This window comes from Danio aesculapii, chromosome 3, assembly GCF_903798145.1.
Source record: "Danio aesculapii chromosome 3, fDanAes4.1, whole genome shotgun sequence".
Lineage (NCBI taxonomy): Eukaryota > Metazoa > Chordata > Actinopteri > Cypriniformes > Danionidae > Danio > Danio aesculapii.
Window position 1 is genome coordinate 16872411 of NC_079437.1, and position 15260 is coordinate 16887670.

Below are 15260 nucleotides of genomic sequence, written 5' to 3' on the forward strand. Positions count from 1 at the left end.
GAGAGAATCCAAAACAGATGCTCAACCTTCACAGCATACAAAGCTGGTCGATATTACGCACAGTTTACAAGACAACTAATGGAAAGGGCAAGCTTGAAAACAGAAACTCCCCATTACATGTACATCTCTAATAATTCCATTAAACAAAGCTCATACTGTATATATTCTCTGCTAGAAACACCAAAGTCAGAGTTCAATTCCCAGGGAACACATTTACTGACGCATATCTTCAGCACGCTGTGAATGGCTTCGGATAAAGCGAATGAATAAATGTAATTTGCAATTCACGACTATAAAAATAAATGCTGATCTGACCGCTATACGCTGTGTGAGTCGAGGCTGCCTGCATTATGAAAACCCATTAAAGGAAACTTCAGCCAAAACTAGAAGACTTACAGCATGTATTAATAACACTCAATTAGCGACATGAGTAAGGAATAAAAAGCTTAAGACCAAGAGGATAATTTCAAGCATTTTAATACAAACTTAATAAACTATCAGTCCCTCTTTACATGTAAGACACTGACTCCAAATACTTTGTTATACTATTTGTTTTTGTCAAGTATTGCACAATGTTGGTACAAAATTAATATACGATTACATTTTGTCCATAGTATAGCAAAAATCTTTGAACTCTTAACAGAAAATACAACTCTTGTTTTTTTCCTCTCTTTTCCCCCCAGAAAAAGCAAATAAATCCCAACACAATGGAATATTCTGTACACAATCTTTAGAATAGTTGATGTCTCTTTTTTTTTAAAGATGGATTTCATTTTACAAGTTCAATAAAAAAAATATAACAAAAGCTGCTGCAGCCATCACAGATCACTGGAGTAGTAAAAAGATATAAATGCAATATGTCGTAGAAACAATATATACTCTGATATTTTACAAACTTTCTACTAAATTAATTATACAGTTAGAAAAAAGACCGAGAAATCCCTCATTCAGCATTCAGGCCAATCCTTGGAAAAACAAAATTGGCTGTGTAGCTCTACCTTGAATACTATTAGAGGCCTTTGTAGTTTTCTTCTTCATAAAGATATCTTAAAACAGTCAGTAAAAATAATTTTGTGCTTGGTTGGCAAAAGAAAACAACTTAAACATAACAAAACGAAATAAAAATAAACCAATATGAGTTTAGATAACTAAGCTTGATTGTACAACAAGCTTAATCGTAAAAAAGAATGACAAAAAAATACTCAAGGGAACCACATGGTTCACCCTCGGGCTCATCGTTTGACTTATTCACCAGGACTTTACAGTGTTGCTTTTCGAAATTTTCCTTTTTTTGTGTGTGTTTTTGTTTTATCGAATTTCCCAAACATTAACACTTGCTCCCCCCGTCACATATCTGTGGTCGTTAGTAGTGTCCGTCTGGTTTTCTAGTTGGCCATCACTGGCTGGAATTGCTGGTTAGAATACTGCATGTTGCTCAAGCTGAAATTCAGACTGTCCATGAGGGACTTTTCATTAAGGCCCCCATAGGCTGCAAACACGTCGAAGGCATTATTGTAGGGGAGGGGGCTGAGATTGAGGGACGTTTCCCCGGGGAACATTGCACTTGGGCTGCCCTGCCCCTGGAGATTAGGAAAGACAAACTCCTTGGCGTTCGGAGACAGGGCAGAGGGCTTCTGCGGCTGAGCGCCCAAGCCGACGCCGTATAGAGAATGCATTGATGTGGACATGGCTTTCTGCTTCAGGAGGTTGTTTACATTCAGGCCCAGGTTGGTGGGGGAGTTTCGGGTCACCTTATTGGCGTTCCGCCCATTGCTTTTCATTTTCGTGGAGCCAAATTTGGTGGCGGCGAAGGTGGCAGTGGTGAAGGTTAGAGGTTGCGTGGAACGGCGCATGAACGTCGGGCTGACTGCGGCCGACTGGCCGAACGGTGGGGACGGGGAACTGGAGGTGGGGGACATGCCAACGGGCTCGCTAATAGGCATGAAGACCTGCGCCTCGGGGTTAAAGCTGTTCTTGATCTCCTTGTCTAACTCCAGCCCGTTATCGTTACTGTCGTCCACATAGAGCACCTTGACAGGTCCCTTCTCCCCAATCTGATAAGACACCTCGAAAGGATCGATCCAGACGCTGAGGTCCTGAGGCAGGTTGTTGCGGACATCCTCAATGTCCAACCCACTTTCTTTGGCTGCTTGCTCTACAACTGGGTCCACTTTCTCCCCAACATGTATACACCTGAATCCAGACCCTTTGTATGGCTTGTCCGGGTACCAGTGTCCCTCGTATTTCTGTTTCAGCTGTCGCTCTAACTCCTCGCCGAAGATGTTGACGCGTCGCCTGGGCAGCTTGTTGTACAAGTACGAAATGATGAAGTTGAGTGCTACTTGGATTTCAAGCTGCATAGCTGCTGCGCTGCCCTGGAGTATCACCGTTGGCTGTTTGAATTCTCCTATTGTGTCGTAAGCCACCAGAGGGCAAGGCTCGGCTGGAGCCAGGCAAATAAACAGAAACCTGGGGGAAACGGTTCAAAAACAAAGTGCTGGTTGCAGAGGGAACGTCTCAGTCCACAAATGGCTGCTGTGGTTCCTAGAGAGAAGCAACAAAACAATAATATGAATATCCTCAGCTCATTATTCTGCACTGGAGATAACAAACTGGAACATGGTTCCATCGGTCAGCCTTTCTAAAGAAATCGTTCACCCAAATATGAAAATTATGTCGTTATTTATCTGGAAGTGGTTCCACACCTGAAAGAGAGAGTTTCCTTTTTCTGTTGACCACAAAAGACATTTAATCACTGACATCCATACTAGGAAAAACAAATACTATGGAAGTCAATGGTTACAGGTTTTCTTTTCAAAATACATTAGTTTGTGTTCAACAGAAGATAGAAACTCAAACAGGTTTGAAGGTTGGGTAAATTACCGAATCCTAAATTTTGAGCTAACTATCCCTTTAATAGAGATCTCATTAAAATAGCTTGAATGTTTTCATCAAACGCACTCACAAGCACACAAACTACTCCAAACCCCACACGCTTCGATGCACTGGTTGAATTTTCCACCTTGTGGTGTTAAGGTTGTCCATTTATTGCAGTTTACCATTATAGGAAGGATGCACTGGGGCTCGCGGAGCTCATAGGTGGTGTTACGTAATAACTAACATGCCCTGACTAGACCCTGCAAAACTGTAACCAATCGACTGCTGTCGTCATAATCGAAGTACTTTATCTTTAGCTCGTCACGCTTGCTTGTAAAACAGACGGTGTCGTGAAGAAATCAGACACAAGAATGCGAGACTTTAATAATTAAACCTGAAGGTGTCACGAGGAGAAATGAAAACCAGTCAGCACGCGCACGCACACACATACATACACAAGCGTCCGACCGTCGATGAAGACAACTGAAATAGAATGCGCTTTAATCTGAAGTAAAACTGATGAAATGTTCATGTTATGCGTTTGGTTACAAAACAGAAAGGCGAAGTTTTCGTTCTTTAGCACATTTAACGCGACTATAAGACGTCAGCGATCCTATCGTCGCTCCCACCCAGTTCACAGGGCAGATTAAAGCGTACGAGGACATAATGTACAGTTTTTAAACACACACATACACCCTGTATATCTATCGTATGCATGAAATACATCAAATAACCAGCATATACGTGAAAACAATGACGTATGTGCTGCATTTAGAGCAATTCTAACTCGATATACTTGCAAATCTAACATCCTATTCAATGTTATTTGTATTTCTATGTGAATACTGTATGGCTTACAGTGTAATAGGGTGTTTTGCCATAGTTGGCAATCCTTCCCAGCTCTTTAAGTCCACAGCCCACGACTGACGCAGCAAGCTGCCTTCATTTAAATTCTCTTAAGGTTTCACTAAACTATTACAGACAACGGATTGCAGTCAGACACCATATTAAGTGAGTAAATCAAAATAGGCGAGCCAGAACTAAAGCAACAATGCGAAAATAGACGAAATACTTACTTGTTTACAAAACGACGATTTTCAGTAGTTGCAGTAGCCTCAACTAGTGCAAATAAAAAAATTATAATATAAATACTTTCTTCACATTAAGTTAACATAAAGGTATTCCAGTTGGTAGACTTTTGAAATGTTTTCTTCTTATGTTGCTCCCAGTTAGTCTGTAAGGTATTTGCAGTTTCACCTTCCCAATAAGCTCCTCCACCCCCTCTTCTCTGGGTGTTTTACAATTTCGTCCCCTACTGCTGTCATCCGCCTCTATTTATAGTTTTCCTCCGCCACGGGCACGCGGTGGGCGGTGATGCGGTTCCAAAGGTCACAACAATACGAACGTCGAATTCGTACACGTGATTGGTCAACCCCGAGCAAGAGGCGGGCTCTACATTTGACGTCGCTTAATCCAATTGGCTCATTTTGCCGTCAAACAAAGAGGGGGTCGATTTAATACACTTACGTTGAGCCCGTCATAAAGGCGCTTTGACGTCACGCGTTACCTAGTACCACAAAAAAGACAGGCTATTCATGGAGGTATCGTATATCAGTTCCATGTTCATATTTCGCAAACATGACTGTTAAAGCGACATTTATGCCCCCAACTAGATCAAATGACTGAATAAATATAAAGGCTAAGTAGTGAGCTGACACGGCAGATGAGCAAAGCTTTAAAACAACCTTAGCTAATCTGTTTATCTCTGTTTTGTATGATTAAACGAGAACAGGCTGCTGTCTTCGAGAGGGAAACTGTGTTATGAAATCGACGACAGAAATCGACGGGATGATACGTGCTGAGGTAAAGAAATAGCCCAGGGAACTTTTTTTCCAGGAACAGACGTGCATCTCATACATGTACAGGTTAACACACGTCTACTATAGTAAACTAGAAAAAAAAACGGATAAATAAAAACAATAAAGAGGCAACGTGGTGGATATAAGCGTAAGGATAAAATCTCTCTTCTGATTGGCTACTAAGCAGATCCTGTGCATGGCATATCCGTTTATTTATTTGCAAAAGAAAAAGAAAAACAATTGACATGTTTTATCAATATTTATATACAATACATAATATGAATTACATTGTCAATGAAAAAAGATACAAGAGAGAGAAAGAAAAATAAATAATAAAGAACATGATATAAACTTGAGGGTAAGACATTTAACAATCAATTACAGTATATAAATATAAAGTAATTACAAAATGTAATAGTTATGTTTGCTTTCTTATATTCAGATTTTGAAATTATATGTACACAATGACTACATTCTTGCAAAAAGAAAACAGGAAAATATGGTTTGGTGTTAGTAAATGTGCATTTGTGGATATAGAACTTACAAAGAAAAATAATTTTTTTAACAACACAAGCATTTCATTTAGTAGAGACAGATTCATAATAACCAATAATAACAATAATAATAATTCCTTACATTTATATAGCGCTTTTCTAAACACTCCAATCGTTTACATTTTTGGGGAGAATCTCCTCGTCCACCACCAGTGTGCAGCATCCACCTGGATGACGCAACGGCAGCCATGTTGTGCCAGACCGCACACCACACACCAGCTGATTGGTGGAGAGGAGACAGAGTGATGTAGCCAATTATGAAATGGGGATGGTCACACACAGAGTCAGGACCTCGGTTTAACATCTCATCCGATAGACGGAACTCACTGAGCAGTATAGACTCCCCTTCACTATACTGGAGCGTTAAGACCCACACAGACCGCAGGTTGAGCACCCCCTGCTGGCCTCACTAACACCTTTTCCGGCAGCAACCTAGCTTTCTAATGTGGTCTCCAATCCAGGTACTGACCGGGCTCAGCCCCAAACAGGGGGTGACCATGTGAGAGTTGCAGAGAGCTAGCTGCCTGCTAAAAAAATAATATCTTTAAAAGTAACAGATACATCTTGTTGTATATTATCATTAATAAATGATCCAATATGTTTCCAAAATTGTACAACATAATTACAGTCCCAAAATAAATGAAAAAAAGTTTCAGTATGAAATTAACAAATTGAACATTTTACATCAATATTAAAAATCAAACTTTTTCATAAATTGTTTAATAGGATAAAATTTGATGATTAATTATAAATTTACTTCTTTGACTTTGTTGGTGAGGAAATATTTTTTGTTGCAAAGACCATCTTTTTCCCATTTCAAATATCTCTATATATTATTCTAATAAGAGATTACAGAGAACACTGTAACAACATTTTCAATAAAAAGATCTAATTTTGTCATTTCTACTTTTTTATTACAAAAACAAATTTTACCTACAAACGTCTCTGTCGGATCAGAAAAATAAGCTGTTTTAGGAGGGGGGTGATTGCAATTTGTTTTAATGAGCATAGTAATTCCTGATGTTATAGCTCCCATAATAATAGGGAATTTTTTTGGACTTTCTGATATGTTATATTCTAAAATAAAATCAAAGTAATTCATAAAAAAAAACCCTGTTGTTAAATAAATGACTAAAAGCAAACAAATTATTTTTATTTAGATTTATTTTTATATAAAATATTTTATATAAATGTTTTATACAAAAAAAAAATATGTATATTTATGTGTGTATATATATATATATAAAATATCACCTGGATCACCTGGGCGAGAGTGTATGATGTTGAGAGACCCGAAACACCCAATGATCCCAAGATACATCACTGATGATGTGTCCCAAATGCATCCATGAGATGTTTCTTGCATATATATATATATATATATATATATATATATATATATATATATATATATATATATATATATATATATATATATATACACAAATTTTTTTGGGTTATTCCAAATAAAAAATGTGTGAGGAGTAAAATTGTGTATGGCATATCCGTATCTAAGGTGGTGCTGATATCGTCATTTTCGTCAGGAGATTTAAAGTGACACACAGATATATATGAAATTAAACATTACAATGATGACTTTAGACATGTAATTTAAAGACAAAATGCAAACAAGCAATAGGCTACAACAATATAACTATTACTGTTACCTTTGATATAATATTTTTAAGAATTAAATAGCATGTTTTACACCCGTTTAATTGTTTACCAAACATTTGGTTTATGCTGGAAAATATGTTGTGGGACAGTAACAACATAGTAAATCAACTGTAGAAAATAGATTATATCCTTGCAGAAAATTGGTATTGCAACATTATATTCATACATATATATACAGACACATGAAACTTAATAAGATAATTTATTAGTAAATCATTAATAAAGACTCATTTCTGATGAAAACTAAAAGTAAAGGTAATTTTATTTTGCCAGGTTATTACCCAATTTATTTATTTTATTTTCAATAAGGACCTAAAATACGATAGATGGGGCAGCATTTTAACAAGTTTTATTACTTTAATCTAGTTTCTGATTACTAAATCTTATAAAATATGCAATCATGATGCATTCCCCATTACAAACAACAACAAAGAAACAAAAAAGCAAAATGTAAGGCACAATTTGTGTATTAATATTAAGAATTTTAACTGTATTATGAGTTTTTGCTCTCCTTTCTATTGAAGAAATATCTGTACAATTATAGTTCTTATTATTAATCAGCAATTGCTTCTGATTTTCTGCCATTTTTGATGATACTGTATCTGTGGCCTTTTTAATGCGGTGTAGCTAATTTAGTTGACGTCACTGTTAGCTGATGAGTGCAATTCAAATAAGGATCACACATCACATTATTATCTGCCTGGGCAACCGGTCTTAATGATGGGGATATAATGGGACAGGAATGGACCAGGGGTATGACTCAGTTAGACATCGCTCTGACAGCGCACTCCCTGTTATTTATACAGCAAACAACCTACCAAAAGCCAGTCATGTGTTTGTCTGGCCAGAGGACTGGAGTATGAAAGGCCACAGAGATAAAGATTCGCATGTACTCGTCACTGTTTTATTGTACTTTGGTGTTAGAAACTACCTTCCACAGCAAATGGCTTCAAACTTTAAATGATATGTAAATGAGTTCACAACTGCCTCGGTGAAAAAAGCTTTGTCTTCACTCTTTGTGCTGCCAGTTTTAGAGCTCCTGTTCATGCAGTTTCATTCAAACACCTTTCTATATATACTGTACAAATGAGGTTAACTTTCTACAGGTACAAAGAGTGATTTATTTTTCTAAATGTAATCAAATCAAGAATATGATCGAAATAAATGCAGCCTTGATGAACGTAGATTTACAGTGTTTAACTTTTTGTTACAACTTTTAAATGTAAAATAAATTGAAATAATATAAATAAAAGATACAAAAAGGTCCATCTATCTGTCTGTCTATCCGTTCGTTCGTCCGTCCATCTGTCTGTATGTCTGTCTGTCTGTCTGTCTGTCTGTCTGTCTGTCTATCTATCTATCCATCCATTCATCTATCCATCCATCCATCCATCCAATCTACTATTGTTGACATTTTTTTGCAGATGTATTACTGAAATATCACATGGTCCTAAGTATTCAGACCCTTTTGTCAGTATTTAGTAGAAGCAGCCTTTTGATCTAATACAGCCATGAGTCTTTTTGGGAAAGATGCAACAAGTTTTTCACACCTGGATTTGGGGATCCTCTGCCATTCCTGTAAATGTTGGTAGACAGCCATTTTTAGGTCCGGAAAAGCTCAATTGGGTTTATATCAGGGCTCTGGCTGGGCCATTCAAGAACAGTCACAGAGTTGTTGTAAAGCCACTCCTTTGTTATTTTAGCTGTGACTTAGGGTCAATGTCTTGTTGGAAGGAAAACCTTCAGCCCAGTCTGAGGTCCTGAGCGCTCCAGAGAAGGTTTTCGTTCAGGATATCCCAGCACTCGCATTCATCTTTCCCTCAATTGCAACCAGTCTTTCTGTCCCTACAGCTGAAAAACACCCCCACAGCATGATGCTGCCACCAACATGCTTCACTGTTGGGAGTCTGTATATACTGCTTAGAATTAAGGACAAAAAGTTCTATCTTGGTCTCATCAGACCAAAAAAATCTTATTTCTCACCATCTGGGAATCCGTCCGGTTGGCTTTCATGTGTCTTGCACTGAGTAGAAGCTTCCGTTGGGCCACTCTGCCACAAATGGCAGCAATATAACAAACAGTGACAAATTTAAGGGGGTCTGAATGCTTCCTGACCCACTCGATCCATCCATCCATCTATCCATCCATCCATCCGTCCGTCCGTCCGTCCGTCCGTCCGCCTGCCTGCGTCTGTCTATCCATATCCATCCTGCCATCTGTCTGTCCGATGAAATCATTTTTTCATTTCCCACAAATTTCTGCACTCATCTATCTATCTCTCCACCCATGCATGCATTTTTAACATTTCTTATATTCTTCTTTTTCACAAATTATTATCAATTATGTTGAAATCATTTGAAATCGTGAAACGTTTATCACCAATTTATCAGTTTATCACTGTGTTAGAGTTTTACCAAAATTATTGAATTAGTTCTTTAATTTAACCCCTGTTAAAATGTAAACATGGAAGAATCTATCTATCTACTATATATCAAAAAACAAAAAAAACAGGATTCAGCAGAGAGGTAAGACTGTATCCATGTTTCAGTCAGCATATCCTATTTCAAACAGCAGGCCACTATACCTGTTTTGTGTGTGTGTCTTGCTCTTATCGAGGAATATCATGCGTTTATTCCTCTACCTGCACCCTTTACCGCAAAATAAATCAGATTTTATTATTATGATAGGGCATATGCTATGCTGTAGCACAATAGGAACAGTGCTCATGTGTTTTCCGTGCCTAATGGCCTGTGATTTTTCTGCCCCACTGCAGCGAGGAGAAAAGCAGACTAATTTCCTGGGAAAAGCAAAGCTGAGTTCTGTTCCCTGATTGGATGCACTGCTGGTTTTTCATATGAGAGTCACGCGTAAACATGCACACACACATCTAGAAAGCACAAGGTAAACCCATGCAACCTCAAGTCTCTATTTCCCTCTCCTAGCTACCGGTCTCGAATGAAGAACTTTTGACATTGGCGAGTGCTGAGACTTAACATGGAGTTCAGAGACGGGTTTGCACAACAAACAGATGTTCTTTGATGTCAGCTGCAGTGAGGGGGAGGCGAAAAAAATGGGAACGCTAAAAAGAAGTAGGAGGAAGGTGTCAGAACTCTAATCACCAGCCAGCGCTCAGAAAGAAATCTATTGTATCTCGTAGCGCAAACACTGGGTTGTATTCACCATAACCTTGGCTTTTATACAAAATTACATTTATTCCATTCGTTAAACCATTAAGAATTTGTGACTGGTATGTTTGATGTAGTATTCAAAGAATTAAATAGCATGGCTTACACCTGTTTTTCCCTTTATAGAGCACTTGTTGAAATATTCATTGGAGTTTTACTGTAATATTATAAGACTTTTATGACATATAATATAATAAATGTCAATGAAGTTACCATATATGCTTGATAAAAAGTTTATGATTTACAAAATATTTGGTTTATGCTGAAAAATGTGTTAACATGGTAAAGTAATAGCATAGCATGCTCCATCATTGAATAACTGTCTGGTTTAGCTCAGCTACTAAATATGACCTCCAAAGACTACGTCGAATAGTTCGGACTGCTGAGCGAATCACTGGTACAACCCTTCCTACTCCCCAAGAACTGTACTTATCCAGAGCGAGCAGAAGGGCTGCCAAAGTCACTCTGGACCCCTTACACCCAGCACACTGCCTCTTTGAATTTTTACCTTCTGGTCGACGCTACAGAGCACTGCGCACCAGAACAGCCCGACACAGAAACAGTTTCTTCCTTCAGGCAATCCATCTCATGAACACTTGATGATAATTGCGGAACCAACATCACTACTTGCTATACACTTTTATACACATATACACTTCTTTAACAACACACTTTACATGCCAATTTGCACATAACAGCTGCACAAATAACGTTGTATATAGTAATAAACATGTACATACACTTGTCAATCTGTATATTTGCACTCACTACTTCTATTTTTTAATATATATTTATTATCTGTTTTTTGTCCTGTCTCTGTAATGCTGTTGCACTGTAGAATGATAATGGATAATGTTCTTGCAGAACGTTAATATCCCTTATATATAGGGGGTCAGTGAACTGCCAACTATACCAGGATATGTTTTACACAGTGGATGCCCTTCTAGCCACAACCCAGTACAGGGAAACACCCATACACTCTCGCATTCACGCATACAAACTCTACGGCCAATTTAGTTTATTCAATTCACTTATAGCGCATGTGGGAAACTGGAGGAACCCGCATGAACAATGGGAGAACATGCAAACTCTTCACAGAAATGCCAACTGGCTCAGCCAGGATTCGAACCAGTGATGTTCTTGCTGTGAGGTGACAGTGCTAACTGATGAACCACTGTGCCACCCGAGGTATTATTACTGCTACAATAATATATATTATATACACTACCGGTCTATTATTATTACTATTATTATTCTTTACATGAAGACAGAATTTATTAAATGTAAAAAAAAATTTAATTGCTAAATATTTATTTATTACTTATCGTATTTTGTTTCAAATTAATTTATTACTCCAGTCATTATTTCTTTTATTACTATTACCATTCATAATAATAATAATAAAATTAATAATAGTATTCATAATAATTCACATTAGAGCGATTTCTGAAGGATCGTGTGACTCTGAAGACTGGAGTAATGAAGCTGAAGACTACTTTTTAGTTATTTTATAGTGCTATAACATTTTACAATTTGTACTGTATTTTTGATCAAATAAATGCAGCCTTGTTGAGCAGGAGAAAATTATTTTAAAACATTTAAAAATCCTACTGACCCCAAACTTTTGACCGGTAGTGTATAAATAAACCCTGTTTTTGATCATGTGTTGGAAATGCAAAACCTTTGGTCCCACTTTTTGAACAGACAACATAAAAGATTGCCAATCTTCAACACAAACTTCAAAAAGATTAAACTCGTCCCATTACAAAAACAAATTATGTGCCTTAAAGCTTATGAAAACAATAAAAGAATGAATGTATATTTTTATTATATTACATAAAATATGTTTTTTTACAAAACCTGTTTCATCTCGAAAACTGACAGGAAAGTCAAAGATAAAATTGAAGTTGATATCTCAAAAGAATGAACTGAGAGTAAGATTTTGTTTAGATGCAGTACCTAACATTGCCAGCGGATGACTTCTAGTATCCATCGGTGACTATGACCATGTACACAGTGTTTTTCATTCAGTTCAATTCAGTTCAGTTCATGTTCAATTCAGTTCAATTCAATTCATGTTTATTTCTATAGAGCTATAACAATGTAGATTGTGTCAAAGCAGCTTAAAATAGAAGTTCTAGTAAATCCAGATTTCAGATTTGAAGTTCAGTTTAGTTCAGTGTGGTTTAAAATGTATAAATGGGAGTTTCCCTGCTTTCGTTTTTTTTAAATATCCGTCCACATAAAAATGCAAAAACACACTGTGATGCATGTTAAGGGCACAGGCAGCGATAATGACACTTTTATGCTGGGTTCAAACCAAATTGGGAATTAAGTATCTGCATGAGTAAATTGCGTAAAGATCAATGCAAACATGAGAGCAGAGGCGGATTATCATCCCGTGGACAAATGACATGAAATATCTGCCAGTTTGCTGCCAGTGTGCAGAATTTTGCTTCATTTTCATCTTCCATGTTTGGTGTGAACCCAGCCCAGCTGTGTTGGCTAATCAAAAAGGAGAAAACAGCACGCACGCTGATGTCATGAGGCCGAAACTTTTGAAAAATCTTTTTTATTATTGTTATTTTTTAGGGGGTTTTAACATTTAATGGATAGAACAGTGTAGAATATAATAAGCCAGGAATCGAACTTAAGTCACTGTGAGTGTATATGTCGACGCACTTAACCACTTAGCAACTGGCGCCAACTAGAAAATCGTCACACTGCCCAGGAACTTTCAGAAAGTTTCGGTTTCAGTCACCTGACACTGCGTTTTCATGTGGACAAACAGCGAAACTGCGTATGTTCGTGTGGACATGGCCTATATGAGGATGCCCTCTATCTTCATAGTACCTGTAGCAGGGTCATGAATTGAAATTATCGAGATCGCATTTAAACATGCAAGATGTCAGAACGAGATGTTGTTGGCATTTCAACAAAGCAAACTCTTCCAAATGTATCCACAACCTATTCACTTGATATATTAAATTCATTCATTTTGCAACTCCACTCATTGACATCTTCGCATGTTTTTTTTTATGGCAGTGTCGCCCCCTTTTGATCAAAATAATACTACAATGGCAAATTAAAGCATATGAAAGCCTACATAACTCGTGGCTGTACGCTCGCAGTCAGCTAAGGCTCCAAGATGTCCTCGTTGGAGTCTGTTCAATCAAAAAAAAAAATAACTGTTGCTCAGTAATATCTATCTAAAATCTAGACATTTTAAGCTTTTGGATGATATATGGTTTGTGCAAACGGTCTGACAGGATATAGGGTGACAGTTTTGAGCTATTACTTTTTCTACATAATAAAAAAACAGTGGTAAAGTATCCAGAAGTCAGTGATTTACAGTTTGTCATGATTATATGAGGATTTAATTGCAATATAATGAAGTACACTTAAGTTTCCCACTGCCAGAAAAATGATCCTTGTTAAAAAGAAAACAAAGATTAAATTTGATTAGTTATATCATTAAGAATGTATCCAAATAGTTTTGAACTGTGTATTGCCTTGGCATTTCTTTTTAGGATTACAAAGCTGACAATGACCTGTTACACTGACCTTATCTTCTCTTTAAATAGGCTTTGAGTCACAGTTACAACGCCGGAGAGCTGATCCAGAGACGTTTGGATGGAAGCTAAATTACACAGGCTGTCAACCAGACCAACATACAGCTCCATTCGGGCGCATGATAAATTATGCAAAAGAGCCTAACAGCGCAAAAATGACCGTGCCATTCGCTGTCACTTCAGACAATTTGTATTATGACATTTAACGAATGCTCGGCCAATTACCCCGAATGGTTCTGTTGCGTCAACGAAATAACAGTTTATCCAGTTTCTCCACTCCAGCTATGTGATTTAGTTATTCATTAAACCACCCACATCACAAGTGCAAAATACAGCTCGGGATATGTACACCATGAACAGCTCATTTAGGTTAGTGTGTGTGTGTCAGCACTGCCTATAAGTTTATAGACCCACACGCCTACAAATCCAGTAGTATTTCTCCAAAACAACTGCGCTTACATAACTTGTCACAATTTATTTCCACTGCCGTCAGCCCACTATGGTATTTGTGGAGTAAAACAGTTTTAAAAAGAACTTCTGAAAGCAAAAACTGCTAACATATTACTACAAATATCTTTTTCTATAGCAAATAGATTTAAAGAGATGGTCCAGAGTGTATTTTATGGCTTGGTTGTGTTAATAAGATGCAAAGCAATGTGTGCTCATGCTTCACTTGTAAAAAAAAAAAAATCGCATTATTTTTTCATATATCTTACTTTAATTATATACAGCTACTCGGCTAACATGAAAACGACTTTATATTTCCTAGTTCCTCCAAAAGGCCCGCCCTCAAGAGGCTCTGATTGGTCAGCTAACATATTGTGCTATGATTCGCAGATTGGCTCCATGTCACCAGGAAGCATCATGTCCAATCACTAGCACAGGCTTTGCCTCTACTGTGTAAATACTGTCAGTCTGAGTAGCTGTTAGCCATGTCAGTTTGAGCCTGAATCAGACAGAAAATAACACAGAGAACACAACTGAACCTCACGCCTGCTCTCTAAAATAAAACTGACAAGTGTCTCACATATATTCAGAATAAGCATGTGTAAGTAATATGAAATGTTCTCATATCTTTTGTGAGTTCTTTATTTGAGATGTAGAATGCAGGGAAAGCGTCCACATTGAGAGACACTGCAGTGCTGCTGAAGATTGTGGGTGTTTACAGCGATTGCCTAATAAATATGAATTTGTAGCTAAATTGTTAGCGGTGACAAACACCATTTCCCGTTGTTTACATCCTCGTTTATGTCCTCGCTACAACATACCGTTAACGCTAGTAACTGTGCCTGTAGTTGATCAATTTTAACAAATAAAAATACAGGTTGTGGCTTACAATCCACAGCTTTGTCTATTATGGTTGGAGCTGCTCCTTCTTTAAGGAGTTTTAGCTGAATCCAGAAATAAACTGGGAGACATTCTGGAAGCTCTCCTTTGTCAAATGCTAGCTATATCTTTTTTTAATAATTCTCTGGAACTGAATTTAATTAATCTGTCAGCTCTTCTCTCTCTGTGTCGTGTCCTTTGGAAGCCCAA

At 37.5% G+C, this 15260-nt stretch overlaps 1 protein-coding gene and 1 long non-coding RNA gene across 2 annotated transcripts; one reads left to right on the forward strand and one right to left on the reverse strand.

The window, feature by feature from the left end:
* Positions 1-461: 461 nt before the first annotated feature.
* On the reverse strand, positions 462-4195 carry tob1a (transducer of ERBB2, 1a). Its single transcript, XM_056453271.1, has 2 exons — positions 3954-4195; positions 462-2544 (listed from the first exon to the last, which is right to left on the reverse strand). Exon 2 carries the CDS (start codon positions 2358-2360, stop codon positions 1386-1388), a length of 975 nt encoding a protein of 324 aa, XP_056309246.1. The 5' UTR covers positions 2361-2544; positions 3954-4195; the 3' UTR covers positions 462-1385.
* Positions 4196-4574: 379 nt separating this feature from the next.
* Positions 4575-10445, forward strand: LOC130218316 (uncharacterized). The gene is made up of 2 exons (XR_008835935.1): positions 4575-4740; positions 9741-10445. It is a non-coding gene; the product is annotated as an uncharacterized LOC130218316 (long non-coding RNA).
* Positions 10446-15260: the final 4815 nt, after the last annotated feature.

Coding starts and splice junctions, on each gene's coding strand:
- tob1a (XM_056453271.1), bottom strand. CDS start 2,360: ATGCAGCTTGAAATCCAAGTAGCACTCAACTTCATCATTTCGTACTTG.